Source organism: Erythranthe guttata, chromosome 2 (genome assembly GCF_056151865.1).
Source record: "Erythranthe guttata isolate IM_541 chromosome 2, IM_541, whole genome shotgun sequence".
NCBI classification, from domain to species: domain Eukaryota; kingdom Viridiplantae; phylum Streptophyta; class Magnoliopsida; order Lamiales; family Phrymaceae; genus Erythranthe; species Erythranthe guttata.
The window spans coordinates 1694774-1721747 of NC_142534.1; the positions used below are offsets into that span (position 1 = coordinate 1694774).

The 26974-nt window shown below is 37.2% G+C and overlaps 6 protein-coding genes across 8 annotated transcripts; 4 read left to right on the top strand and 2 right to left on the bottom strand.

Moving 5' to 3' along the window:
- Positions 1-746: 746 nt before the first annotated feature.
- Positions 747-5330, bottom strand: MBR2 (RING/U-box superfamily protein). The gene is made up of 6 exons (XM_088823349.1): positions 4857-5330; positions 2570-4167; positions 2264-2314; positions 1863-1958; positions 1396-1533; positions 747-1274 (listed from the first exon to the last, which is right to left on the bottom strand). The coding sequence occupies exons 2-6, from the start codon at positions 4124-4126 to the stop codon at positions 1143-1145; spliced, it is 1974 nt and encodes a 657-aa protein (XP_088679475.1). The 5' UTR covers positions 4127-4167; positions 4857-5330; the 3' UTR covers positions 747-1142.
- A 1348-nt stretch (positions 5331-6678) lies between these two features.
- LOC105957411 (hypothetical protein) lies at positions 6679-8318 on the top strand. The gene has a single exon (XM_012981333.2). The coding sequence runs from the start codon at positions 6685-6687 to the stop codon at positions 8047-8049; it is 1365 nt and encodes a 454-aa protein (XP_012836787.2). The 5' UTR covers positions 6679-6684; the 3' UTR covers positions 8050-8318.
- Positions 8319-9603: 1285 nt separating this feature from the next.
- LOC105957548 (caffeoyl-CoA O-methyltransferase) lies at positions 9604-11761 on the top strand. The gene is made up of 5 exons (XM_012981478.2): positions 9604-9769; positions 9857-9936; positions 10016-10160; positions 10465-10596; positions 11288-11761. Exons 1-5 carry the CDS (start codon positions 9677-9679, stop codon positions 11579-11581), a joined length of 744 nt encoding a protein of 247 aa, XP_012836932.1. The 5' UTR covers positions 9604-9676; the 3' UTR covers positions 11582-11761.
- Positions 11762-12655: 894 nt separating this feature from the next.
- On the top strand, positions 12656-13383 carry LOC105957547 (small ribosomal subunit protein uS9). The gene has a single exon (XM_012981477.2). It carries the CDS (start codon positions 12783-12785, stop codon positions 13224-13226), a length of 444 nt encoding a protein of 147 aa, XP_012836931.1. The 5' UTR covers positions 12656-12782; the 3' UTR covers positions 13227-13383.
- Positions 13384-14278: 895 nt separating this feature from the next.
- Positions 14279-18039, bottom strand: LOC105957546 (filament-like plant protein 7). Of its 2 annotated transcripts, none has more exons than XM_012981476.2 (6): positions 17800-18039; positions 17129-17311; positions 16873-17020; positions 15124-16777; positions 14931-14988; positions 14279-14764 (listed from the first exon to the last, which is right to left on the bottom strand). In XM_012981476.2, exons 2-6 carry the CDS (start codon positions 17195-17197, stop codon positions 14417-14419), a joined length of 2277 nt encoding a protein of 758 aa, XP_012836930.2. In that variant the 5' UTR covers positions 17198-17311; positions 17800-18039; the 3' UTR covers positions 14279-14416. The 2 variants fall into 2 exon arrangements, with proteins under 2 accessions (XP_012836930.2, XP_088679464.1); XM_088823338.1 differs by having other exon boundaries at positions 17448-18027.
- Positions 18040-21000: 2961 nt separating this feature from the next.
- On the top strand, positions 21001-26850 carry CER9 (RING/U-box superfamily protein). Of its 2 annotated transcripts, none has more exons than XM_012981474.2 (9): positions 21001-21530; positions 22221-22913; positions 23173-23940; positions 24027-24238; positions 24337-24687; positions 25394-25554; positions 25635-25798; positions 25879-26025; positions 26134-26850. In XM_012981474.2, exons 1-9 carry the CDS (start codon positions 21204-21206, stop codon positions 26662-26664), a joined length of 3354 nt encoding a protein of 1117 aa, XP_012836928.2. In that variant the 5' UTR covers positions 21001-21203; the 3' UTR covers positions 26665-26850. The 2 variants fall into 2 exon arrangements, with proteins under 2 accessions (XP_012836928.2, XP_012836929.2); XM_012981475.2 differs by having other exon boundaries at positions 21045-21530; positions 25397-25554.
- The last annotated feature ends 124 nt before the right edge of the window (positions 26851-26974 follow it).

Below are 26974 nucleotides of genomic sequence, written 5' to 3' on the forward strand. Positions count from 1 at the left end.
ATCATAAATTTAAACAAATGTACCAAAACCCTATTAGGGTTACACGTGCAAAATTAATAATACAGATTTACAATTTTCCAGTAGTCTTGTTCGTCTCCGCGCCGATCCTAAATCTGACGATAGGTGAGCTTTTTCAGTGTTCAAGCAAGTAGGGTTCGAAGAAAGGTCTAAATTTAAGGGTGTAAATTTGCATCATAAATCATAATGTATAATTAATTAGCTAGATTAATATATGATTAAGGAACAAATAAAAGGCAAGTTGGGTGGATTGAGTTTCGTTTGTGTGTGTGTGTGTGTGTGTGTGTGTGTGGGTGTGTGGTGACGTAAGATGAGAGTGGGGTTAGATTTGGAAGGATACTGCTTGCTATCTATCTGCCCAATTTACTGGGTTTGTTCATTATTTAAGGCTTATTATGCTTACGTTACCCTAATCATGAAATATTTGTCTCTTTCTTTCTTACTTTCTTCCTTACTTGCCATGCATCCAACTATTCTATTGGACCCACTCCCCCTTTTTCTCTATTACTTTTTTTTTTTTCCCAACAGCAAAGAAACCAAATTCCTTTTGGGGTTGATTAAAAATTAGATTTATATATAAACATATATACTCTTTGAGGCTATTTAATTGATTTTAATATACTATTATGGCAAGATAAGATTAACCAGAATAACCTGCAATAACATAGATCATGTAATAAACCACGAAAAAAAATCCGAAAACTTGCAAGTACAAAATAATGTCCATTAAAAAAAAAAAAGAGGGGTATTATTTAGCCAAATGTTCACAGGTCCAATTTTTAAATTCTTGTTTTATGGAAGAATACAAAATTGTTCATAAATCACAGAGTTTAAAACATAAATAGTATCAAAGGTTATACAAAGGCTCTTCTTCATCACTCACTCCCTGTAACTGCAACCTTTCACTCCTTCGAACCCATCGAGTTTCATGGGCAAGAAACGAGAAACGAGAAATGATTTTCCAGGTCAGGAGCAAAATTACCACAAGCCAACTGTCGAACCAAATCTTTAAATAAAACCAAACTTTAACAATAGGACTTTTTTTTTTCTTTTTCCTCTTGGTGGGGGTGGGGTGGGGGGTGCATTTTGCTCTCCCACGAGATATATGACTTTGTTTTTGCGGTTCAAGTTTTCAAGGCGGCCGTTTTACAGATGGGGCAAAGATTCTTCAAAGTGAGCCACTGTTTGATGCAATTTGTATGGAACTCGTGCCCACATTCCAATATTCCGACATCATCTCCAGTTACGTAATTCTCCTGTGAAATAAATTCCGATTTTTCGAGGAGTTAATGCAATATATAAGATGTACTATTTATTTACAAGTGTGTGTGTGTGTGTGGGGGGGGGGGGGAGAAAGGGGTGGGGGGCTCTGCTGACCTGGCATACACAGCACGGCTCCAAGTTTGGCAAGGCTCGAATTGCTTCATGCTTACGGTGTTTCATAAATCCCATTATCTGTTCATCAGTCAGACCAGTACTCACGTTGCCTATTCGATCCTCTAAAGCCAATAATTCCTGTCATACACCACATAGTTTGAACATAAGTGATGAGTGACTACTTATGCATAGGGATAAAATGGGGAATAAATATGAGATTCCCATTTCCGAAAATTACACTTATAATATCCAAAAAATTTTGATTTCCGATTTTTCCATTTTATTTTGAATCGAATTGGAATCAGTTTTTCACTTCCGAAATAATCGGAATTTTTCCGAAAGTGCTAATAGTTTTTTTGGTACTTGTCCACAATTTACAACAAGAATCCATAAATTTGTATTTCATTTTTATTCGAAACGAGAACATCGAGATTCAGAGAGAACAGGTAAACGGAATAATAAAGTACCTCATAAGACATATTGTCAACATCGAGCCTCATATCTCTGTGTCTGTCGTGCAACTCGGCGAATCCATTCATAAAAGGGTCAACAAGCATATAATCCTGCATTAAAAGCAGGGTAGCAAATTGTAGAACTAACAAATAATTTAAAACTTCAACGTAACGGAAATTGAAAATTTTCAGTGACAATAGCATGCATATAATAAGTTTGTAAGGCTCTTTTCTTATTACATACTCAAGCAGCCAGCGGAAAAATAAAGTCACGGGGGGCATTTTAGAGATTTTGATGTGTCGGTAGAGTTCCAAGGGCAAGTTAATGGCTTGGGTATATTTTTATATCCCGCCATATTTATAGGGGATTTAGATAAATACTTAATTGCTGATGATCGCATGTATCGAATACAAACCTCAGCTTGTAAGTGGACGCCCCTCCTCATTGCATTCAAAACTTGACGAATCTGTTCAGCAAAGCAGGGTAAAAAGTTAAATAATGAAATTTCACGGTGTAATAAAGTGGCAATTTATTTATATAATTACAGCTATTTACGAGAACTGGAAGATAGTCAAAGGTCTAAAAGCTAGGTGATGTAAGAACTAGGTCCGAGTTCAATAATTTCATAAAATTCGTTCAGCATAACTTATACACTAAATGAGCATATGACTATTCAAAAAGTAAATAAATAAATAAAAATTCGATAGGGTTTGTAAGATACCAGTCTGTGTCTCCCCTCGACAGCGGACAAAGCACGCCAGCCGTTGGCATCGTCACCGGGCATATCCATCAACATCGCCGCCGACCTCTGATCCAACTGAAGCTGCTGTGCCCTACTACTCGAACCCAAAGCCGCCGCCACCTCATCCACCGAAGAAGAAGACGCGGCGGAAGGAAAGAGACCAAAATGTCCCCTCGAAACCCCAGATTCAGATTCAGCGTGATGGTGAAACTGAACCCAAGGAGCAGATTCTGTCATTCTCTGATGATGATGATGATGATGACTCTGCTGTGATGTCGCCTGAATCTGATGTGGCAGCCACGCGTTGGCTGAAGAAGAAGGAGAAGAAGAAGAATTGTTTCTAGAGGAATTCCCCGAATTTCCAGGAGAGAAACTCCAATCAATTTGTTCGTGCACAGTATTTCTAATCTCTGGATATTCTCTATTACTTCTACGAGAGCTTCTCACACTAACCTCATCGCGGGCCCCACTTCCAAAAGATCCCGATGAACTTCCACCACCTGGCAAAGAAGAGCCGAAGGATCCGCTCCAAGGGTACGAAGAATGATGCATCATCCCTCCTCTAGCCTCGTTCACGTGCATCAACCGACGGTTCAGATTCACCGGCGGCGACATCATCGATGACCTCATCTCCGAAGAAGAATCGGGGTTCAAGGTAGGGGCGCGCGACAGCTGGCGGGGGTAGCCCCCGTAGTTCCTCGAGGAAGTGCTTCTAGAAGCATCTAGCGGGACCGGCTCGTTCAATCCGTAATTCGATCGTACGCTTGGGGAGGGGTAAAAACCCCCAGTAGTTGGATTTAGATGTTCCGAGTGGTTACCGGTAGACGGGTTTTGTGGGCCCGGAGATATACTTAGGTTTCTTGGAGCAATGTAACGATCGGGCTGATTTGAGGTGGAACTGCCGCCAGGGTAAAATTGTCCAGAAGTATTCTCGAGAGCCTTTCTCTTGCAAGACGAGCCCCAAGTACCGAAAGGCGGGCCGTCATTGTTTTCAGACATCATGGTAGTGGAATTAGAACTGCCCGCGAAAGATGCACTGACATTGCTCGAAGAAGGGTAGAAGCTCGGAATCTGCTCTGTTTCTGTATGACTACTACTACTAGACTTGTATAAGCTGTGAGGCAGCTTCGGTACAATAGCTCTGTGGCTGTCGTGGATTGAACTGTAATTTTGAGTATTGGATGTTTCGTAAGGCCAATTTTCGGACCTTGTGTCGGAATTCGAACAAGCTTTGAAAACAGAGGCCCATCCGAGGTTTGTTTTCGAAGCATCGTTAAAAGATCCGTCTTGGGTATTGTTTGCAGTGCCGGAGCTGGATTCGCCGCGGTCCCACCCACTGAAGCATTGGGCGGCGTCTACAGCATTAGTGGGACCCGTGTAATTAGGCAACTGATTATCGACTGGGTTTAGCATGTTATCCCAAGAGGAGGAGTGATCCATGGAAGAAGTGGTGTTGTTGTTGTTGTTGGGCAGAGAGCCTTGGTTTAAATCGATTGGTTCAAGAAAGGAATCGAGGGCACTCCTCTCCCGTTGCATATCTTTAATTTGTTGTGCTTCGAACGGTTTTTTTTCGTAATCTGTGGATGATTGAGAAAGATAATTACGAACAGCAATGAAGTTGAATGAGAGAAGTTTACGGCATCTATTATTACGAACAGCTATAGCAACACATACTTACACAACAAATTGAACTGAGTTATATTTAAATAAATCAACCACGATATTAATTTCGCTCCAGGATCTTAAAATTGTTAATCAGAGGTTGCAATACACTTAAAATCAAGATCGAAATCAGAAATTTATCAAGAATCGGAAGGTGGAAACAGAATTCGGATAAAACAAGTGGAAAATGCAAGCATCATTTCTTGAGTGGCAGTGAATATAAATTTCAAACACTGTCTGCAATTTTTACCTTAATTCAGCAGATATCAGAAGCACTGTTCAACCAATTACCCAGAAAAAAAAAAATTTAAAAAATTAAAAATAAAAAAATTAAAATCAGATAATTTTACAAATTTATAATCTACTATGCCAAATTAATAAATATTAAAGGGGGCGAAACAAACAACGAAGATTGCACACCTAAAAGAGCAGATCTCTCTCTAGATTTTCGATCTCAATCTATTGCAGTTCGGAAGAACAATAATCAATCTCAAAAACATAGAAAATAATTATTAATTTTTTTTTTTTTAGCAAAACTCAGTTCATCATCATTCAACCACCAAAAAAAAATTAGCAAAATTAACAGATGGGTCAAAAATGAAACCTTAGAACAAGCACAAAATGATCGGCGGCGATTGCGATCGGGCAATCGGGTTCTCTTCTTCTTCTTCTGCTTCTGTTTTTTTTTTTTGGTTATGGGGTTGGGAAAATTGTGATAAATAGCAGTAGGTGAAGAAGATAAGAGGCGTTTCTTTACGAAATCTGAGCAATTTCCATAACTTCTCGGTGCTACCAAAATAAAAAGGAAAATGATTTTTCCCTTTTGCTGTTTTTTCTTTATTTTTTTAATTAAGGGTGAGACGACGGTTTCACATGTAGAGAGAGAGAGAGAAGAGAGAGAGAGAGGATATGCCCACGAGAAGACAAAGCAGCAGGGCTCGGCTGATGGATGAAAGAGAATGTGGTTGTGTTTTAGACACTGTATACACACACACTGTGTGTGAGAGATAGAGAGAGAGAGGAGGTGATGAAACGGTGAGTTATAATGTAGTAGGGGGGTCTTGTTGTCCTTTGTATTAATTGGTGTTTTTTTTGGGTAAATCAAAATATTTGACCAAATGGTTAAGAGTATATTTGACTTTTGTGTCTCAAATATGGTTAAAAGAATTTGACTCTTAATTTATTTGGGAAATATTATTTTTGGGTGGTTTTTAATTTTTAATTTATGATTGAGATTTTTAAATTTGAAGTGTTGAGAGTAAAGGGCCTTTTTTTAAAAATAATAAATAGATTGCTATTTAGTGTATATATTTGGATATCTTTTACAAATAAATTTCTTTAGTCAAAAAAATCGAATAAAGTTTTTTCCGTGAAATATATGGTTTTGTAGATGTTGTATCTGATGATATATATCTATAGTATATGGTTAATATTACTCATTAAAATTTATCGGATCGAATGTAATACTAAACAAAATTAAGATAGATAATGTAGACTGTTGAAAAAGACTTTTTCGATGGGATAAATGGTTTTGAAGATATTGTATCTGATGATATATATCTATAGTATATGGTAAGTATTAGACACATTAAAATTTATCGAATTGGATGTAATACCAAACAAAATTAAGATAGATAGTGTAGACTGTTGAAAATGATTGCGGTCAAGATTAACATTGCACGAAAAATAAATTTTGGGTATAAAAATATAAATACCTCAAAACCTTGTGATTGGTTTAATCCAAAATATATTTGTATTCTATGCCACTTAAGTGAGGTATTGACTTCGTTTTTATCGAGTGGCTATTTTCTTGAAGTTAAGTGCACACACATATTAATATGTATACGTAATTGATAATACAATATGTTCAAAAGCCCAAGGCTATAATGGGCCGGGCTTGTAGTTAACCACGTATAATGGGCTTGTGTTTAACCTTTTGACCTTTTATGCTTATTGTACCTTTTCTCTTTCGGGCCAAGGCTCAAAAGCCCATGACCCATCAAAGAGAAGAGTTGGCCCAAATAACAAGAGTAGGAGCTGCGAATTTTACATTTTTACTTGCAAATTATATGGAAAAATGTAAATTAAGTTAATCATGTTTGACAAACTCGACTTACAGACACAAGATTTATTGCTCCAACAACTCGATTATCCCTTGCAGCATAGCATGACTAAATTTTTCTTTTGTTAACTACACACTGGACGATACAATAACCTAATAAATTTCGAATTCGGGTCGTTTCAGTCCACATTTTATTGATCCACCAATTAGTTCATCATAAGTTACAATTACTTGCGTCATTTAAAATTTAAAATTAGATTGGATTGTGAAAAGAGACTAGTTCTATTTAGCATTTGCCACTATGTATAGATATAAATCACGTGCTTTTTAATTTGTCATCTTGCCTTCCTTTGTCTCAATTCACAAAGAAATGAAGAAGAAAAAAAAGGACAAAAAGAAAACCAGTCCCAATTCCCGAGACGAAGGAAAAACAAAAATCCAGAAAATGAATTCGCGGGTTTTGGCGGGTTTAATCTCATCTCTAATTTCTCAAATTCTCATACTCATCTTCCTCGTTTTCCCTCCACCAAACCCTCTCTCGATCACAAATCCCAGTTCCTTTTCCTCCTCCGGTCAGATTTTCCAACAATCCATTTCCCCCCTCCTCCGCCATTTCCTCTCCGCCGCCGATACAGCCGCCGTCGCCTCTCTCCTCTCAATTTCACGAAAACGCAAGCGGGCCCACCCCACAGGACCCGACGACCCGGACAACGATGACGACAGCAATCCCGCGTCGCGACTCGGCCCGGCGGTCAGCCGGAACCCCGAGTCGTTTAGCCGATTCTTCAGGATGAAGGCTTCGACTTTCGAGTGGCTCTGCGGCCTCCTCGAACCGTTGCTCGACTGCCGCGACCCGGTTGGGTCGCCCCTCAATTTGGCTCCGGAGACCCGCCTCGGAATCGGCCTGTTCAGACTCGCAACCGGCGCCGATTACGCCGAAATCTCCACCCGTTTCGGAGTGTCCGAAGCTGTTTCCGAATTCTGCGTCAGGCGCCTCTGCCGCGTGCTCTGCACCAATTACCGGTTCTGGGTCGGGTTCCCAACTCACTCCGAGTTGGATTCCGTGTCAACCCGGTTTGAAACCCTAACCGGCCTCCCCAATTGCTGCGGTGTCATAAGCTGCACTAGGTTCAACCTCAAAAGAGGTAACAACAACAACTCCGATTCAATCGCCACTCAAATCGTGGTCGATTCGTCGTCGAGAATTCTCAGCATAGTAGCCGGTTTTCGTGGCAATAAAAACGATCTACAAATCTTGAAATCCTCGACTTTGTACGAAGATATTGAAAACGGGGTCATCTTGAATTCAGAAAGGCCCGTAATTGTGAACGGTGTGGATGTACCTCGGTATTTAATCGGGAACGGGGAGTATGATTTGCTCCCTTGGTTATTGCTACCGTTTGTCGATCCTCAAATAGGATCGGTTGAGGAGAATTTCAACAATGCGCATCGTTTAACGTATGTTTGTTGGTTGAAAGCCAATGCGAGTTTGAGGAATTGGGGTGTTTTGAATAGACCGATCGAAGCCGATTATAAGATGGGAGTGGCTTGTATTGGTTCGTGTTCGATTTTACATAATATGTTGATTACGAGGGAGGATTATTCGGCCTTTTGTGACGAGGTTGATGATCGGATATTGGATAATAATTTGAATATGTCTTGTTTGGAGGGGGGTTTAATTGGAGGGAAGGCTTCTGTTATACGAAAAGCGTTGGCTACAAGAGCGAAAAAATAGATGTTATTCGAGTTGGTCGATTTCAAGAATGACGAGTGGCTGGTTTCTTCGATTTTTTAAGGAGGTAAAATGGTAAATTAACTGATCATTTTTTTCTTCTTCTCAGCACCATTCATGAATTGAATTGCAGCTTGTGTACATTGTGTTATGCAAATAATCGAGATGTGCTTTTGATTACTTAAATGGTGAATCGGGAATTTATTCTTCGGCTTCGCCTTATTGCTCGTCTAATAATTCACTATTGATGGAATACACTAATATTGGTTATAGCATCCGAGTAAATTTTGGTCTTGCGAAAATGCTGCGATTTACCGAGTGTTTGTTGAGAAGCAGAACTAGTTATGTGATCTTTACCATTCATAAGCACACAAACACGCACACACCCACATTGGTGTGTAGATTAACGATAAAAAATCATCCTCGTGTAACATTCGTTGGGTATAACATCAAAATAACCAAATCTAAATGCTTCACTGGCAAATTTTGTAAATGAGAAAGTCAACTATAAAATTAAATTGGGTGATGAAAACTAGGAGTGTAAAAAAAAAAACAATAGATGAAAGAAACTTGGAGTGTAAAAGAATACAAGTTGGTTCATGGGGTTGGTCGACTTCACCAACCTCACTTTCATTTACTATTTTTATTTTTCATTGCACACACCTCATTTATATGTTGTGTCTACAAATGTTTAGAATGTAATAATTTTGAAAAATACATTTATATTTTAATTTTATTTTTAAAATAAATTAAATTCATCAAAAGTTTTGACAATGCCATGTGTACAGGTACACCAAATAAGCACCAAAGTGAGAGAAGAATCTTGACCCTCTTTAAATCATAACCATCTATTCACCAAACAATATTGCCACGTGGAGTTCTCCTATTTGTTACCTCCCCACTCACATGAATTTAAAACCAATCATCATCCTGCACGTCCGCGCAAAGGAAAAAAAATATACTTAATTCCACTTTGCACTCTTAAAATGTACCATTTTGGCGCTTCAGGCCTCTGAAAATAATTTATGGCATTTTGCACCCTTTAAACATGTTTAATCGTCAAAGTGCATCATATTATATTTTTCGGTCATAATTTTCCGTCGTCAACTTATTTTTTGATCGTCAACATGGTCATTTTTATCTATTTGACTATTCAATTGATATTTTCTTTAGGGTAAAAAGTGTTAATGTATTTTCGAGCTAGAATGATTGCGTTAATAATTAGAAAGTAGGTTAACAATGGAAATTCATTATCGAAAATACGATACAATCTGAAGGATTAAACATGTTCCGATGGTGCAAAATGACATAAATTATTTTTGAGGGTGCAAATTGCCAAAATGATACATTTCAAGGGTCCAAAGTGAAATTAAGCCGTTCACCTAATGATGGAGGTCCAATCCCAACTCCACTTTGCTTGACCCCAGCCCACCAACTTCAATTGGGCTCCACTTAACCCACTTTCACCAACCCCCACCCGAACCGGTTCGACCCCCCCACGAATATAATAACCCTACCGGTCTGAACCGGATACAAAATATCTATATATTAATCCACCTCCATTTGCCATAATATTTCAAAACAAGTGATCATTTAAGGAAAGAAACAATTCAGATTTAGAAAAAAGAAAATGGCAGAAAATGGTGAGAAGGCAGAAAATCAAGCAGGCAGGCACCAAGAAGTTGGGCACAAGAGCCTTCTCCAAAGCGATGCCCTCTACCAGGTATATATATCTACAGAAAATGGGGTTTTTGTGTAATTTTGATTTTGTTGAGGGACTGATTTGTAAAGTTTTTTTTTTATTTTACAGTACATTCTTGAAACCAGTGTTTATCCAAAGGAGCCGGAGTCAATGAAAGAGCTTAGGGAAATTACTGCTAAGCACCCTTGGTTAGTTTCTAAATTGGTTTTTTTTTTCCTTCAAATAAATAATTATTTATTTAATTAATTAAATTAAAATGGAAAACAGGAATATTATGACTACATCAGCGGATGAAGGGCAGTTTTTGAACATGCTTTTGAAGCTGATAAATGCGAAAAACACAATGGAGATTGGTGTTTACACTGGCTACTCTCTCTTGGCTACTGCCCTTGCTCTTCCACATGATGGAAAGGTACTTTTTTCATTTTTCTTTTATTTATTTATTTATTATTTTTTTTAAATGTAATTTAGTAATTAATACTTTTGCCTAAAAGTTAGGCCTAATGCAAAGGTAACCTAACTCTAATTAAGGAGATTAATGGTCTTTTAAACCTCATGATTTACACGCACTTATATGTTATACACGTGGATGTGTGTAAAATATGTATGGATGTCTGCGCATTTATGGTAGCTAGCATAGAACAAACCGAGATTAATCCAACATTTGATATTATTTATGAGTAATGAAAAAAAAAATCAATTTTGGGTTGGTGCAGATATTGGCAATGGACATAAACAAAGAGAACTATGAGTTGGGATTGCCTGTGATTCAGAAAGCTGGGGTTGCCCACAAAATTGACTTCAGAGAAGGCCCTGCTTTGCCTGTTCTTGATCAAATGATTGCTGATGTAAGACCTCCCTTTCTCTCTCTAATATTATTTTCGATTTCCGTGGATTTCTAATTTTCCGATTTTTTTTGGAATGAAAATTGAATATGTATTCAATTTCGATTTTTCGATTCGGATATTAATTTTTGAGAATCCGATTTTGTTTTTTTTTTTTCAAAAATTACATATAGGGCACTGGAATTTCCGATTTCGTTCCATTTTTTTCATCTTTATAGGGCAAATTACGGCCACCCCTGAGTTATAGTCAAATTACGAAAACCCCCCATCTTTTTTAGTAATCACAGTCATCCTCTCAACTATGTATTATCTTACAAAAATACCCCTCCAGCGGTAAATTTAGGGATGTTAAATCCGTAAAACCGAAACGAAATTTCGGTACGCCAACATTTCATACCGTTTACCGAACTGAATATACGATTTGGTACGGAATTAATCGAATTACATAAATTTTATGTAAAAATATTTAAAATGAGGGGTGATTGTAATTACCAAAACAATAAGATTTTTTTTTCTTCGTAATTTGGCCATACCTGGTGCAGTAATTTGCCTTTTTTTTATTAAACATAATTGAAATTAATTTTACACTTTCGGAAGAAAAAATAAATCGAACTTTAAAAAAAAAAGTGTTGATCCAATTTGTACGATTTCCACCCCTACACACATTTACGAAATTGCCATTTCGAAAAAATAGGGCAAGTATCATGGGACATTCGATTTCATATTTGTGGATGCTGACAAAGACAACTACATCAACTACCACAAGAGGCTAATTGATCTGGTCAAGGTTGGTGGTGTAATCGGCTACGACAACACCCTGTGGAACGGATCCGTGGTGGCCCCACCAGATGCACCATTGAGGAAGTACGTTAGGTACTACAGGGATTTTGTGCTTGAGCTCAACAAGGCTCTCGCCGCCGATCCTAGGATCGAGATCTGCCAGCTGCCGGTGGGTGATGGGATTACCCTGTGCCGCCGCATCAGCTGATTGGGGCCGACTTTATTAAAAATATTATTGTTATGCTAAATATTGGATTTCCTTTGTCTCCCATTGTTATATTCTGTAATTGTATTGGTATTCGACTATTTGTATCTCTTCACAATGTCGGTTAATTATAAAAACATCTAATTTACCCTAGTGGAAATATAAAAGGTTTTCTTCGAGGTACATCTAGTTATTTTTATTTTATTTTGGAAAACATGCTTTGAGAGAATAATTAAAGAATAAAAATAATGTTGTCACTTACAAGAAACATATGTGTAAATGGATGCAATTAGAATAGGAAACAAATTTAAAATGGAAGAACCAGTCAGACTACAATTATAGTTTGCCTATAAATAAATACACGTGGTTTGTGACTTTACAATAAAATACAATTAATATATATTAATTAAAAAAAATGAGATCGAGCTTGAATCTTCGTATGAGCCAAGTTCGAGTCTGGTTCGAATCTTTGATGATATATTATACATCTACTATCGTGACCATATGAGAGTTAAATCACAATAGACTTAACGCATATACACACACATGTCGATCACACGGTTCGATAGGCCCAAGGCAAGAATCGGAAATGAGCTTTGTCATGGGTTTCATCGGTAACTTTTATGATATGAAATACACAACACACATTTTACCCACATCTACGTATATTTGTACGCGATTTAAATAAATCTACAACTGCATAATACCCAAATTATTTAAGCCAACGTGGCATATACAAGAACAAAATGTATTACCGTCTTTATTTTTGAGTTCATAATTTAGTTTTGCTTCATTTATATTTAATAATTTATTTGGGCCAAATTTGAATGGTGTCAAATGCCATAATTATTGGGCTTTAAAAAACAAAGCCATTATTATTGAACCAAAAGGCCCAAATAAAAGTATTCGGGCCCCAAATTTGGTAGATCAATCGAGGCCCAAAACAGAAAATGGGCATAATTATTGAACCTAAAAGCCCAAATAAAAGTATTCGGGCCCACATTTGATCGGTCAATCAAAGCCCAAAACAGAACAGGGGCATAAATGTAATTATCGCTGGTTTCATGAGGTATCCAAAACCCTAATTGATTAAATCCCTAACGCCTCCCCTACACTCACACTCTCCTGCAAACCCCCCTCTGTATTCCCCCGCCGCTCCGAGAGAGAAAGCAGAAAAAAAAAAAAAAAAAACTCCTCCGCAATCATGGCGACGGCGACTCCGACCACCGAGTCCGTGCAGTGCTTCGGCCGAAAGAAGACGGCGGTTGCAGTCACACACTGCAAGCGCGGCCGCGGCCTGATCAAGGTGAACGGCGTTCCGATCGAGCTGGTCCAGCCGGAGATCCTCCGGTACAAGGCGTTCGAGCCGATCCTCCTCCTCGGCCGCCAGCGCTTCGCCGGAGTGGACATGCGCATCCGCGTGAAGGGCGGAGGCCACACATCCCAGATCTACGCAATCCGTCAGTCCATCTCGAAAGCGCTCGTCGCCTTCTACCAGAAGTACGTGGACGAACAGTCGAAGAAGGAGATCAAGGATATCCTCGTCAGGTACGACAGGACTCTGCTTGTGGCCGATCCCAGGCGCTGCGAGCCGAAGAAGTTCGGTGGGCGTGGTGCTCGTGCTAGGTTCCAGAAATCATACCGTTGAAGAATTGTTAGTCGTCACCTCTTGCTTTTTTTATTCTATTTTATTATATGCTTTTGAACTAAATTAAATTTGAGTTGTTATCGTTTTGGATATTTTCTGAGTTTCTTTTGTTTTTGCTGAAGGTTCTTATGAGAGAGTTTTTGAGACCATCTTTTAATCAGTAGTTCTTTTAATCAGTGGTTGTTATTTAATTTGCTCGAAATGTTTCATTTTCTGTGATTATCTTAGATATTATACCTGTTAATCTCGTCGCCATATAATTTGCAAATGTTTGTGTTAATGCATACAATGTAAGTTTAGCTAAGATACATGACTGCATTTGTTGGTGCCTGTTTCTATTTGTTTATTGCGTAATTTATGTTGTTGGTATTGAAATCTCGTTTCGTACGAGATGAATTTGCTCGATCATCTTTCTTTGTGAATGTAGTGTGGATCTTTGTGGCTAATTTTTGTGTCAATATGCTCATGTTGAATTTTTTATTCTCCTCTGTTCCGTGATTTGGAGGGTAATCAACCATAAGTGTTACATGCTATTAGTTTCAGATGATTTCATTATCTATTCATATCTAATTGTTATAAACTTATTTTTATATCATTCTCAGTTTCAAAAATTAATATTTCCTTAGTAGCATGTTTGATCGTGTTCTTGTTATGTAGCTTGTTTAATTTCAATGAATGGCTGTCATTCGTTTAATTTGAACACACCCTTTCAGTGTTGGCACTGTTGTAGTGCGCAGCACCATAACTAGGACCATGTTTAGATTTTCTTGTTTCGGTTCATTGCATTCGGATGACATTTAGATGAAGTTTTTTGCAGTACAATTGGTTATTTGTTTCCGCAACTTGTGCATTCATGCATTGTTCTCATTCCTTTATCTTGATATGCTAGATTAGATCTCTTCCTTGAGGAAAATTTTGAATTCAACACTTTATACGAAGTGCTGTTTTTGTTTTGTGGTTAGCGTTGATGTTATCTTTTATTTGGATTGAACGAAAATTACTCGGTACCATTTGTATCAACCGACGAAAATAACAAATGTGTCGAAAATATATAGCTAATCAAACCCAAGTTCTTTATTATTAATATCTTCAATACAAACATTCAACAAAAGATACATATATTTAATAAGCCAAAAATACAGAAACATATTAACAATGAAGACCACATATTTTATTTGAATCTCTTACCTTTATTTACTGAAGTAAATAGAGGTACCATTCTTGCAGTTAGCTTTCTTCCTTCTAAGCAGCACCTTCCTCCAAAATCCAATTCCTCCCTTCTTTTTACTTGGAACAATAACCAAAGCTCCGGCATTGCCATTTATACCCTCGCTTTTCGTCCCAATGTATTCTTTACCATTCTTGAACGAAAAGTTTGCAGGGTATACAGATTGTGCGTTCATTTCTATCGTATCTATAATTTCTTTCGTCTCCGGGGAGAGAAGATTGTCCGCTTCTGCGCTATCTTCGCATTGCATGTGATCACGCAACGATGACCGTTGATTTCCAATGACCGAGGCTTTTGTAATCTCCAATCCCTGCATTTTTCACGAGTAATTTCTCAATACTATGGTTATTATTTATTTTCCCTCAATTTTATTGGATTCCAAATCTGATAATCGAGCGAATCGACTATTCAGATTTTCCAACTAACATTTATCCAAAATAGTGTAAGTATATTATATAATTCTTGTGAAAACTTACGGTTTGAAGAAGCTCTTCTCGGTTTTCATTGTCCTCAGAGCGCCGGTTGCTCGTAATACTGTGTTAGAAATCAGATAAAGAGACTAAAGTACATTTTTTTTCCTTCTTGAAATGATTGGAGTAAATTGTATATGAATTATGATCTTCTTTGTATGGTTTAAAATATTTAACAAAAAATAAATAAAAAATGTACCTTTCGAGTTGAAGTTGAAGCTCGCGGCGTTTCTCTTCCAATTCATCACAGGAACGGCTTTTATCATCCAGTTCAACCTCAACACAAGATAATTTCTGCACAACTTCATCCAATTTAGCTTTCGTGACAGTCAATCGAGTATCGAGATCTTCATTAATCACTATCAGATTCTCAATCTCACGATCTTCATTATTCGACAATTTGACAACATTCAACTCATTATTCAGCCCTTCAATTTCCACTCGAAAAGTCGAAAACTTCTTCTCCATTTCAACCATAAGGCTCTGCACGGATTCAAGCTCCAACGCAGTTCCGGGCCCCGCACCACCCAAGTGCTTCTCAAATTCCTCCCTAACACTAAAATCACCTTGATGTGAAATAATACAGTTTTCGATAATCCATCGGATAAAAGATATCGAATAATTTGCGAGTTTCTCGATATCAATCTTCCCGTCCAATAGATTATTACAACTGTGTATGAATTCTTGCATGACACGTGTCACTTCACTTCCTTTACATTTGAAGACATGAATTGTCTTCTCGTCTTCGTCTGTATGTGATGAATTAAATCTACCAAAAATCTCAATGATTTCGTCGATGGATTTATTCAAGTCACAATGCGGGCCCCACTCTTCGGTCGATTTTGAGCTCGGGAATTTCCAAGTAATATAGCCACTAATGGGTTGAATATTAATAGTACTATTCAAATCCATTCTGATTTCTCCAAGAAGCTCTTCGACGCTTTTTTTAGAAATATTACATTGCTCCAAAATCGCATCCCTAACATTTTGAAGCCAATCATTCGGTTTCTTGGAATCCGAAGCCACAAATGGGGAGTCGATTGCAATAATTGCTAACTTCTCCATTTCGACAAAATCGTCCATTAGGCTCATATCAGAAGCTCCCCACGAACGAGAACTAGTAACTTCGTTCGAATTTACCGACGAAAATTTCTCCTCAAATGATTTCCGACTATAGAAAGCTTCCTCCTCTTTCTTAGCCAAACATTCTTTGAGAACCTTGTTTTCCTTCTCTAAATCACGCACTTGATCAACCAATAAACCCATCTTTTTTCTCGTGTTTTCGGGCAAGTAAACCGTACTAGAAGAATCCGGAAGCTTCTTTTGTGTAAGACCGCGCAGTCTTTGGCATTCTCCTTCTAATTTCTTTATCTTCTTTAAATTCTCCGAGTGCTTCTTTCTCGAAGCTTCTAGAGAACAACGCCCAAATTCAACCTCCTTCTCGAGCGCCCGAAACTCGTACCTTAAGAAAGCGTTTTCTTTCTCGATCGAATCCAATCTTTTCATTAGTACTTCAAGTTCGCCTTCCGTTTGATTCTTGATGCGATTGAGATCTCCGATGATTTTTTCTTTCACGATGAGAGCTTTACTGAGATACGAACTCTCTGCAGTTAGGTTTCCGATTTTTTCCTCGAGCTTGTTACGTGATTTTTCGAACTCTCTCGATTTTTCACTAACCGCGTACTCGATTTTTTGATCCTGCTCTTTTCGAGATTGATTCAGCTGCTCCATGCAATCTTTCAAGGCGGAATTTAAATCTGTAAATAATCTTTCGCTTTCGGCTGCTCTCTGCTGTCGAATTTCGTGCAGTTCGTGCTTTTGGCGCTCGATTTCTTCGTCTGCTTTGTGTTTGTCTGGAGTACGATTTTCAAGTAAGCCAACGAAATTAACCCGATAATTTTCAAAACAAAGACGAATAAAATAAGAATGTCGTAAATCATAGTCCAACCTGCAATAGCATTTTCTGCCGTTTTCTTGTATTTTTCGACAAGTTCTTGTTTGGCTGAACATTCATCAAGAACTGAAGCCAATTCCTCATTCAATGCTTCCACAGTACTCTCTAGATCTATCTCCTTTTGGTTTGGAATTGATTGTACCTAAATAAACAACACATACATTACAAAAATCCGATTATTTTACGAGAAAAATACGAAAGGGCATATATTTTTGAAAAAAAAAACGAAACTTGGAACAATTTCACTCACTTCTTCTCCAATTGCAACAATACTCTTCTCTGATGACCTTTTTCTCCATAACCAAGTTTTCTGGTCCATGATTCAGTCGAAAAGCCGAATAGCCGAAATTTATTGCTGATTTTTTTTTTTAAAATTATTTTGGTTTGCTCTTCAAAAGGAAACCACCATCATTTTACAACATGTGTTCTCCAGCTGAAAAATATAAATGTAATTATTAATAGCAAAAAACCATTAAAGTTTGCACAAAAAAATAAGCAGAAAAATATAAGCCAATATATATATATATATATATATATATATATATATATATATAGAAGTGACAGAATACCTTTAAAGAAAGACAGAGCAACTAACCAAAGCTCAACAATTTAATTTTCCATTCCTCTACTATTATAATTAATAAATAAATATATGAAAATTATAATAGTTGAGAAAAACACTCTCTCATAATTACTTCATGTAATAAGATGATGCTGCATGCTTACATCATCAGAATTAAAAAAAAAAAACATTAATAATTATATTAATAGGAGGAGATATATAAAAAGAAGTAAAATATGCAGAATTTTGTGCATTCATGTATGGTTCAGTGAGCAACACGACGCCGTTATCACAGCCTGAGGAAAAAAATGTATGTAAAAAGAATATTATATTATATAATATATAGATGAGAAGAAAACCTGGAGTGTAATTAATGCATTACCACCGCAGAAACTTATGAGAGTCATAAAAACACAACAGAGCCTTTAATTTTTTTTTTTTTTTTCTTTTTTTGAAGTGTGGTTTTGAACTCCACCGACAACAATGGTGAACTGTTAAGAATGAGGAACTGAAACAAATAGTACTATGTGTAGTTAAAATGTTATATGGCTATATATCATTCAATTACAGAAAAATAAATCAACCACAAAAGTACTTATGTGCTCATATTAGTATAAGGACTCATCTATAAAAACTTGTAACTATTAGGGGTCAAATGCTATTTACCCTAAAATAGAATTCAGAGTATTTAAAAAAAATGAAGTGGTGCAAATAATTATATAAAATTGAGAAAATAGTAATTAAATGTCTTATTGAAATTAAATGACATATAATAATATTAAGACATGGAAATTAGTTGGCCAAACAATTCAATTAATTTGAAGATTAAGAAATTTACAATATAAGCTTTGTATGTATTTATATTTTATATATATGTATGTATGTATGTATGTATATTTCTTATTCTTTTGGGAGAGTATATATACGAATAGTTGGAATACAACAAAAATACATGCATGATTGTGACGTGTTGAGGTTATGTGAAAAGACACTGCATCATTTCTTTAGGATGTCGAATGTGAGGTTTTCAGGGCTTTTTATGTATGATGATTCATTTTATGTATAATATATTATAATTTTTTAATAAGAAAATCTTATATATTTTGCAATTGTTTTACAAATTGCACTTACTTGTATCACCGAAACCAGAATGTTAAGTCGAGCGAGTCGAATGCATTAAAAAAATTATGAGGAATTCTTTTAAGTATATATATATATATATAATAATAGATATTTAAGAAATTTCAAATCGCTATATTGGCTCCGCCTAGGGGTGTGAACGAGCCGAGCTCGCCTTTTTTGGCTGGCTCGAGCTCGTCGAGTTCCTCTGTTTTTGGCTCGAGCTCAAGCTCGTGTTAATTTTGTCGAGCTCGAGCTCGAGTCCAATCTTTTTTTTTTATAAATATTTTTTAATTATTATTTTATTATTAAAAATTATTTTTAAAAAAATACGAAATAAAAACTAAATTGTGATTCTATATTTGTTTAATATTGGTATTTATTTCTATAATATTTTATATTATTATATATTATTTAAATAAAAATAACATATAAAAAATAATAATAAATCCGGCTCGCGAGCTGATGAACAACTAAAATCCGGCTCGAGCTCGGCTCGAGCTCGAGCTCGAAAACCTCGAGTCCGAGTTCGAGGTTTTTTCGAGCCGGTTCGTCGAGTTTACGAGTCGGCTCGGCTCGTTTACCACCCCTAGCTCCGCCTCAATTTTGGAAAGATCAAAGATATTTCATTAAGGAAAACAAGTTTTGAAGTACGTGTTTATAATTTTAGTGAAATTTAATTCTAATTTCTTATTTTATTGGGAGAGAGAAAAAATTTAATAATCACTTAGATATCCATATGTTGACAAATAAGTACTACAAATAATTATGTCCCTTTACCTAACGGATGTCATTTCATTAAATAATAATAAAGTCTTGAAGTCTATATTGTCATCAATTTAATTTCATTTCATAGGATATTTGCACTCTAGTTAATTTTTTTTTAATCCAAATATAAATTTGAAATAATTAATCAAAATAAAATTGAAAAAAATAAAGTTATATTTACAAGCGCATGGCCATATAAATTATCAGTTCGATTTTAAGGACATCTACAAACAGTTCCAACTATTAGAAACAAACAATTATTTCAAAGTTTACTACATTATTTTTAAATAAGCTTTTGCAAACACTTCGACTATTTAAAAACGAACATTTTATCGACACAATGATTTTGTAAATATTTAATATTTTTCCTTTTCTAAAGCAACATTTGTCCTACTACCCTTTGAAAGTGGTAGTGTGGACACACCTTTTTCCTAGGATGGAATCAACTGTGTTTTGGGATAAACTTTTTTATATGATCATTAATTAAAATATTATTTTTCTTCTCTTGGGTGCTTCTTTCTTTTTCTTTCTCTAATTGAGTAGATAATATACTTTTGCTGTTTATCTTTTGAAAAAGGGATAATAAAGAAGAAGAAGAAATTCCTATGTGACTTGACATCTCACTCGTTTGGATTATAGTGAATCTTTGGTGTGGTGGTAAATTTTAATTGAGTTTGAGTCCTCCTAATTCCAAAGCTTTAATCATTGCTCACAAAACTCATAGTAAGATAATAATAGTTCGAGTCGTAAAACTAAATGTAATAACTTATCAGATCTTAAAACAACTTATCGATTGTAGGAGCTTATCAGTTGTTTAAAATAAATTTAATCAAACGGGCCATAAGTTGTAATGGTTTGGAGCTAAACAAATTAAGATTATAAAAATATACAATTAGATATAAGTTTTTAATTTGACAAGCACGCACATATGGGGATAAAAGAGCTGAGCCAATTCGTGACCTTGATGAGCCGACCCGAGCCTGCCAAAACAATCGAACTCGACTCGTTCACACCCCTACACGCATACGGATCTTCTAAAGATGTTAGGCCCCGTTTGGTTGCCAAGATAAATCATGATTAACTGAATAGTTGGACTTAATTTGATGTTGTATCCTCAATAAATTGCCGGGTTGACCCGCCAAAATTATATAATCATGACTTATCTTGCCTTATCTTGGTTTATCTTGCATTCTAATGAGTTTTTTTAATGGACGTTTCAAGCTCCAATAAAATAATTGGGTCTCATTAAATTATTTAATTTTATCTTGACTAATCTTATATTGCCAACCAAACAGGTCATAAGTGTACTAACTATGTGATATTTGTTAGATATAGATTTTGGAACATGATCATTAACACAGTTCATTATTAATTTAAATTATTGATTGTGGTAAATGGCTTTTTGTTTATGTTAATGACATTTATAATTGTAATTAAATATATCTTATTGGGTAGTATGATTTGAGCCCAAAGTAATTTATTTATTACTTTAGGGCATCGGCCCAATACTCATTTTAGAGTCTCTAGAAAAAGTCGGCCCAATAGTCAAACTTCTCTCATCAACGCAGTTGACCGGAAGAAAATTCTACCGACTAGAATCGCATTTCATTTTCCAAATATACCCTTACATCACCAGACAATCAAACAGGGGCAAATCCGTCATTTGCTCCTCGGCAGTAACCTTTAAATTACAATCACTAGTCCCGACCCCCCAAAAAAATGTTAATCGTATTCCATATTTCTCTCATATTTCGTAAAATCATAAATTCATAACTAACCCCCGCACTAGATTTTATTTTTCTTCTCACACGGCGTCAACAAATTCTACAAACCCTAAGAGAGAGAAAGGAGATCCACCGGTTTCTCCACCGACTCGATGGAGATCGGACCGGAGACGGCGACCGCGGCGGCTGACAGGTCATTTTCTGCTGCTGCAGCCCCTTTAGAAACGTCAACGTCGTCGATCGGTGCTTTTCCGGGCGAGAATAGTAGCGGCGGCGGTAATAACATAAACAACAATAATGGTGTTGGCAGGTATGATTTGTTGGATGACGACGACGAGGATGTTTGCCGGATCTGTAGAAACCCTGGCGACGCGGATAATCCGCTGCGATATCCGTGCGCGTGCAGCGGAAGCATCAAGTTTGTTCATCAGGATTGCCTTCTTCAGTGGCTCAATCACAGCAACGCTCGTCAGTGCGAGGTTCGAATTCTCAGACTCGCGTGATACCAGTTGTTGATTAGTAGAATTGGTAGTTTTATATTTGCGAATTTCGTAATTAGCTGTTTAGTTGGCGTCGTATTTCTTGCGTTTGTGGTAATTGAATTGACTGATTTCATCTGTTCGTTGAAATATAGAGTTTGCTCTTTTTGGTGGTATTAGTGTGGCATGATGAAATTTGGCGGAGTTTCTTTTGTTCAAGTAAATTCAGTTTTTAGCTAAAAGTAATTATTAAATGGGAGAGATGGATTTGTTTTATTTATTTATTTATTATTGATTAGTTAATTTAATTGTTGTTGTTGTTCTTTCATTTTTTGGTTGATAAGTAATTAGTAAATATTATAGATTTTGAATGTTTAGTAGGAATTTGTATAGACTACTACAGAACATAATATATCTAGAACTGAGCTTGATATCCAATTGAAACTTATGTCTGAATGAAGTACAGAAATACAGTATCCAGGTCACTAACATACACACACACGTGTCGAACATTGTGACCTTAGCAGCTAAGTGCTCCCATGTACTGCTATATGCTGAGTTATGTTCTCTTTATTTGGAATTCTCTATGGCTAGTGATGCCATTCTCTTCCTTTTTGGATTTATTGAATCATTGTGGTCAAGAGAACGTATAATCCATGGCTGACATTTGTATTTTGATGCGCGATGCAGGTATGCAAACACCCGTTTTCATTTTCTCCAGTTTATGCGGAAAATGCCCCTGCAAGGCTTCCTTTCCAAGAATTTATTGTTGGGATAGCTATGAAAGCCTGCCATGTTCTGCAATTCTTTTTGCGCCTAAGTTTTGTACTCTCTGTCTGGCTTATCATTATTCCGTTCATTACGTTTTGGATTTGGCGATTGGCATTTGTTAGAAGTTTTGGAGAAGCCCAAAGATTATTCTTGAGCCACTTATCTACAACCGTCATTCTCACCGACTGTTTGCATGGATTTCTACTCTCCGCTAGCATTGTATTCATTTTTCTCGGGGCAACTTCCCTGAGAGATTACTTTAGACATTTACGAGAGCTTGGTGGGCAAGATGCTGCCAGAGAAGATGAAGCAGATAGAAATGGAGCTCGTGCTGCAAGAAGGCAAGCAGCTCAAGCCAATAGAAATATTGCTGTTGATGGTAATGTTGAGGATGCTGGTGGAGCTCAAGGAATTGCAGGTGCTGGTCAGATGATCCGTCGGAATGCAGAAAATGTTGCAGCTCGGTGGGAGATGCAAGCAGCTCGGCTTGAGGCCCAGGTTGAGCAGATGTTTGATGGTTTGGATGATGCTGATGGTGCCGAGGATGTACCTTTTGATGAACTGGTTGGCATGCAGGGACCTGTTTTTCATCTGGTTGAAAATGCATTCACGGTGAGTCTTTTGATATTTACTTCATTCAGTCTCTTTTGGCCCTAAATGAGGACATGAATCTGTTTTCTCCTTGAATCTTCATTGCTGGATAGAATGCTTTCTCTGGCTCACTTTACCTTATTTTCTTTCCACGATCTATACTGCCGTGTTTTTGTAATTAATAATTGCCATACTGCGCAAACACTCAGATTTGCATTCAATATGTTCTTTTATGTTCAGAATGGTTGATTCATCCCCACATTTTCCTTCTTTCTTGCAGGTTCTTGCAAGCAATATGATATTCCTTGGAGTTGTAATCTTTGTGCCTTTCTCATTAGGACGGGTTATACTATATTATTTGTCATGGCTTGTGGCTTCTGCCACCTATCCAGTCTTATCCACAGTTGTTCCACTTACTGAATCAGCACTTTCTTTGGCCAATATTACATTGAAAAGTGCGTTGACCGCAGTTGTGAATTTGACATCCGATAATCAGGAGAAGAGTTTGCTCGGCCAGGTTGCGGAGTTTTTAGAAGCAAATGCAACCGGACAAACTGAGCTGTCAAACAACGTTAACTCTACAATGGCAACTGACATCTTGAAAGTGCAGTCACTTGGAGCATCACGTCTTTCTGATGTTACAACTCTTGCTGTTGGCTACATGTTTATATTTTCTCTTGTCATATTCTACCTTGGGATTATTACATTAATCCGGTACTCGAGAGGAGAGCCTTTGACAATGGGAAGGTTCTACGGTATTGCTTCCATTGCGGAAACTATTCCATCCCTCTTCAGACAGTTTGTGGCAGCCATGAGACACTTGATGACTATGATCAAAGTTGCTTTCCTTCTGGTCATTGAGCTTGGGGTTTTCCCTCTGATGTGTGGGTGGTGGCTGGATGTTTGTACTATAAGGATGTTTGGCAAGTCAATTTCTCAGAGAGTTGAGTTCTTCTCAGTCTCGCCACTGGCAAGCTCCTTGGTTCATTGGGTCGTGGGAATTGTTTACATGCTGCAAATAAGTATCTTCGTCAGCCTTCTCCGAGGGGTATAATTTTTTACTAGCTACTAATGCATATTTTTGTCACATTAAAGCGTTTTTTATATTTCTAAATCCATGTGTATATGCTGTAGGTTTTGCGCAATGGGGTTCTGTACTTCCTTCGAGATCCTGCTGATCCTAATTATAACCCATTCCGTGATCTGATTGATGACCCTGTGCACAAGCATGCTCGTAGAGTTTTACTTTCTGTTGCTGTATACGGAAGTTTGATAGTAATGCTAGTATTTTTGCCAGTTAAACTCGCGATGCGTATGGTTCCATCAATTTTCCCTCTGGATATCTCGTAAGATTGCTTGATGTTTAATGAAGTTTGTTCACTTTTCTGCTAAATACCATCTTTATTCTAACTAATCAATCATTGGGGACTTTATTTTTCTGCAGTGTATCTGATCCTTTTACTGAAATTCCGGCTGACATGCTTCTCTTTCAAATATGCATTCCGTTTGCTATTGAGCATTTCAAATTACGGCATACTCTCAAGTCCCTTCTCCGGTACTGGTTCACAGCTGTTGGCTGGGCACTTGGTTTGACAGATTTTCTACTTCCAAAGCCAGAGGATAATGCTGGACATGAAAATGGGAATGGGGATCAGGGAAGACATGATAGAGGACATGCACCGGCAGTTGGTCAGGAACAAGTTCTAGCTCTTGATGATGTAAACATGGCCAGACATGTGGTGCCAAATCCCAATTCTGCGGAAGAGATTGACATTGATGAACCAGCTGACCCAGAGTAAGTTCTGTGTTAAGACCTTTTCTGTTCTCCATGTATTCATTAACTGATCTGGAAGGTGAATGCATGTAATTTAGATCATTAATGTGGTTTGAGCACCAAGTTGACCAGATTGCATCTATCTGTTGTCTTGTTTGCTGTTTTTCTTCTAATATTTGTCATTCTGATGTAGCACACACCAAAATTCAACATCTATTGACCTATGTGAATTTTTTTGTAGAAGTTTAAGATGAAATTGTCGGTTTCTTGTAGTTTTGGTAATAGTGAAGTCTTGGATAAAACTAATTTATGATTCTCTTGTTTTCTAGAATTGTTGCATAAGGTGATTTTTTTGGCAAATCAGTAGGGTGAATTTCTCTATTATATGTTTCTGTCTCTCTTATATTTTCTCCTTGTTCTTCAAAGAAACTCTCTTCTTTACTGGTTGGTAAATATTAAGAAACATTTGTTTTATATGTTGGGCTTTGTTTTACGTCTTTCGAGGAATTATTCACTTCTGATTTTGTTGGAAAAGTTCATCAATAATTGTCTTAGAACCTTTTGGTATCAGTATCTATAGTTGTTTTTAGTTTCTGTATTTGGAGCCATTGCTTGTGGGTAGCTTCTTGATGAACTTTGGTACCACACTTGTGGGTAGCTTCTTCATTGTTGTAACCCCTTGGTACCACGCGACCACTGCCTTATGTTGTTTCGTTGAATCTCTTAGCAGGTGGGCATTTGTACTCCGAATTGTGTTATTGTTGGTGGTGGCTTGGATGACGTTGCTTGTATTCAACTCCGCTCTGGTAGTTATACCTATTTCACTTGGAAGAACTCTTTTCAATGTCCTCCCACTTCTCCCAATAACTCACGGCATCAAATGCAATGGTAAGATTTTCCCAATCAAGTTTCCTACATTTTCTTTGAAATGCCATAAATCTTATATCCTTTTTCTTGGACTTCTCCAGACCTTTACGCCTTTGTCATTGGAAGCTATGTCATTTGGACTGGGTTGGCTGGAGCAAGATACTGTGTTGACCTCGTCAGAACAAAGAGAACTAGATTTCTGCTGAACCAGATATGGAAATGGTGTGGCATTATTCTCAAGAGTTTTGCTCTGTTGTCAATATGGGTAAGTTACTTTTTTTTAAATGAATAAATAACACTGGACTATATAGTTAAACTAACATGTATATTGTCTCGGTGTGTCAGATATTCGTTATTCCAGTATTAATTGGGCTGCTGTTTGAGCTTCTCGTCATCGTTCCAATGCGGGTCCCTGTGGACGAAAGCCCAGTTTTCCTTTTGTATCAGGATTGGGCTCTTGGACTAATCTTTTTGAAGATCTGGACTAGAATGGTGAGGGCATCAAAGCATATATACTGTTATTTTTGCATTATTACACATGTTACTAGAAGTATTTGTGTTTTCGCTTCGTTATTGGATTTAAATTTTGTTTTTTAATAGGTTATGTTGGATCACATGATGCCGTTAATGGACGAGAGCTGGCGACTGAAATTCGAGAGGGTAAGGGATGACGGATTCTCGAGGCTGCAAGGTTTTTGGATTCTGCGCGAGATTGTATTTCCAATAATAATGAAGCTGCTCACCGCACTGTGTGTTCCCTACGTATTATCTCGAGGGGTGTTCCCTATTTTTGGGTACCCATTGGTGGTGAATTCAGCTGTCTACCGATTCGCCTGGTTAGGGTGTCTAATATTCAGCGTGGTGTATTTCTGCGGGAAGCGTTTCCATGTTTGGTTCACAAATCTCCATAATTCTATACGCGATGACCGTTACTTGATTGGGCGTAGACTTCATAATTATGGGGAGACCTTAGCGAGGAGGAGTGCCGCTGCTGCTGCAGCAGCATCTGCAGCATCTGAGAACCAAGTTTTAATTGCTGGTGAGAATCAAAATAATTGGGAAGCAGCTGCTGCTGCGGCTGATGATGTAGGTATGAGGCAGAGGCATGTTGTTGTCAGGCAAGATGCTTGAATTTCATTGTCGGTTCAAAATGGTCGATTTTTACTCTTGTTAGTAGGCGTTTGCAGAGAGCTGGTCAAAAAACTAATGTAAGAAATAGTTATTTGTGAATATGACTCGTCAAAGTCTTGTAGAGAGAGAACTTATTTTGACTAGTTCGACTGTGTGAATGAAGAGGTCACTTGGTGTTGATAATTAGTATTTAGTGTGCTGGAGTCGATTTCCAATGATTCGTATCTAACAAAGCTGGATGAAATTTTAATTTTCTTCTTTGAACACGACATTGCAGAATCTTGTTTCTAAATCTAAGTATGATACCGAC

What these genes read in the sequence shown, in the direction of transcription:
- LOC105957546 (XM_012981476.2), bottom strand. Translation starts at nt 17,197, where the DNA reads ATGGACCAGAAAACTTGGTTATGGAGAAAAAGGTCATCAGAGAAGAGT. An exon ending in TTGTTGCAATTGGAGAAGAA is followed by an intron (nt 17,021 to 17,128) that starts GTGAGTGAAATT and finishes TTGTTTATTTAG; the next exon opens with GTACAATCAATTCCAAACCA. An exon ending in GAGAAGAGCTTCTTCAAACC is followed by an intron (nt 14,765 to 14,930) that starts GTAAGTTTTCAC and finishes TGAAAAATGCAG; the next exon opens with GGATTGGAGATTACAAAAGC.
- MBR2 (XM_088823349.1), bottom strand. Translation starts at nt 4,126, where the DNA reads ATGCAACGGGAGAGGAGTGCCCTCGATTCCTTTCTTGAACCAATCGAT. An exon ending in TCGAGGGGAGACACAGACTG is followed by an intron (nt 2,315 to 2,569) that starts GTATCTTACAAA and finishes TTTGCTGAACAG; the next exon opens with ATTCGTCAAGTTTTGAATGC. An exon ending in TTGACAATATGTCTTATGAG is followed by an intron (nt 1,534 to 1,862) that starts GTACTTTATTAT and finishes GGTGTATGACAG; the next exon opens with GAATTATTGGCTTTAGAGGA.
- CER9 (XM_012981474.2), top strand. Translation starts at nt 21,204, where the DNA reads ATGGAGATCGGACCGGAGACGGCGACCGCGGCGGCTGACAGGTCATTT. An exon ending in GCAACGCTCGTCAGTGCGAG is followed by an intron (nt 21,531 to 22,220) that starts GTTCGAATTCTC and finishes TGCGCGATGCAG; the next exon opens with GTATGCAAACACCCGTTTTC. An exon ending in TCGTCAGCCTTCTCCGAGGG is followed by an intron (nt 23,941 to 24,026) that starts GTATAATTTTTT and finishes TATATGCTGTAG; the next exon opens with GTTTTGCGCAATGGGGTTCT.
- LOC105957547 (XM_012981477.2), top strand. Translation starts at nt 12,783, where the DNA reads ATGGCGACGGCGACTCCGACCACCGAGTCCGTGCAGTGCTTCGGCCGA.
- LOC105957411 (XM_012981333.2), top strand. Translation starts at nt 6,685, where the DNA reads ATGAAGAAGAAAAAAAAGGACAAAAAGAAAACCAGTCCCAATTCCCGA.
- LOC105957548 (XM_012981478.2), top strand. Translation starts at nt 9,677, where the DNA reads ATGGCAGAAAATGGTGAGAAGGCAGAAAATCAAGCAGGCAGGCACCAA. An exon ending in CTCTTCCACATGATGGAAAG is followed by an intron (nt 10,161 to 10,464) that starts GTACTTTTTTCA and finishes GGGTTGGTGCAG; the next exon opens with ATATTGGCAATGGACATAAA. An exon ending in TTGATCAAATGATTGCTGAT is followed by an intron (nt 10,597 to 11,287) that starts GTAAGACCTCCC and finishes TCGAAAAAATAG; the next exon opens with GGCAAGTATCATGGGACATT.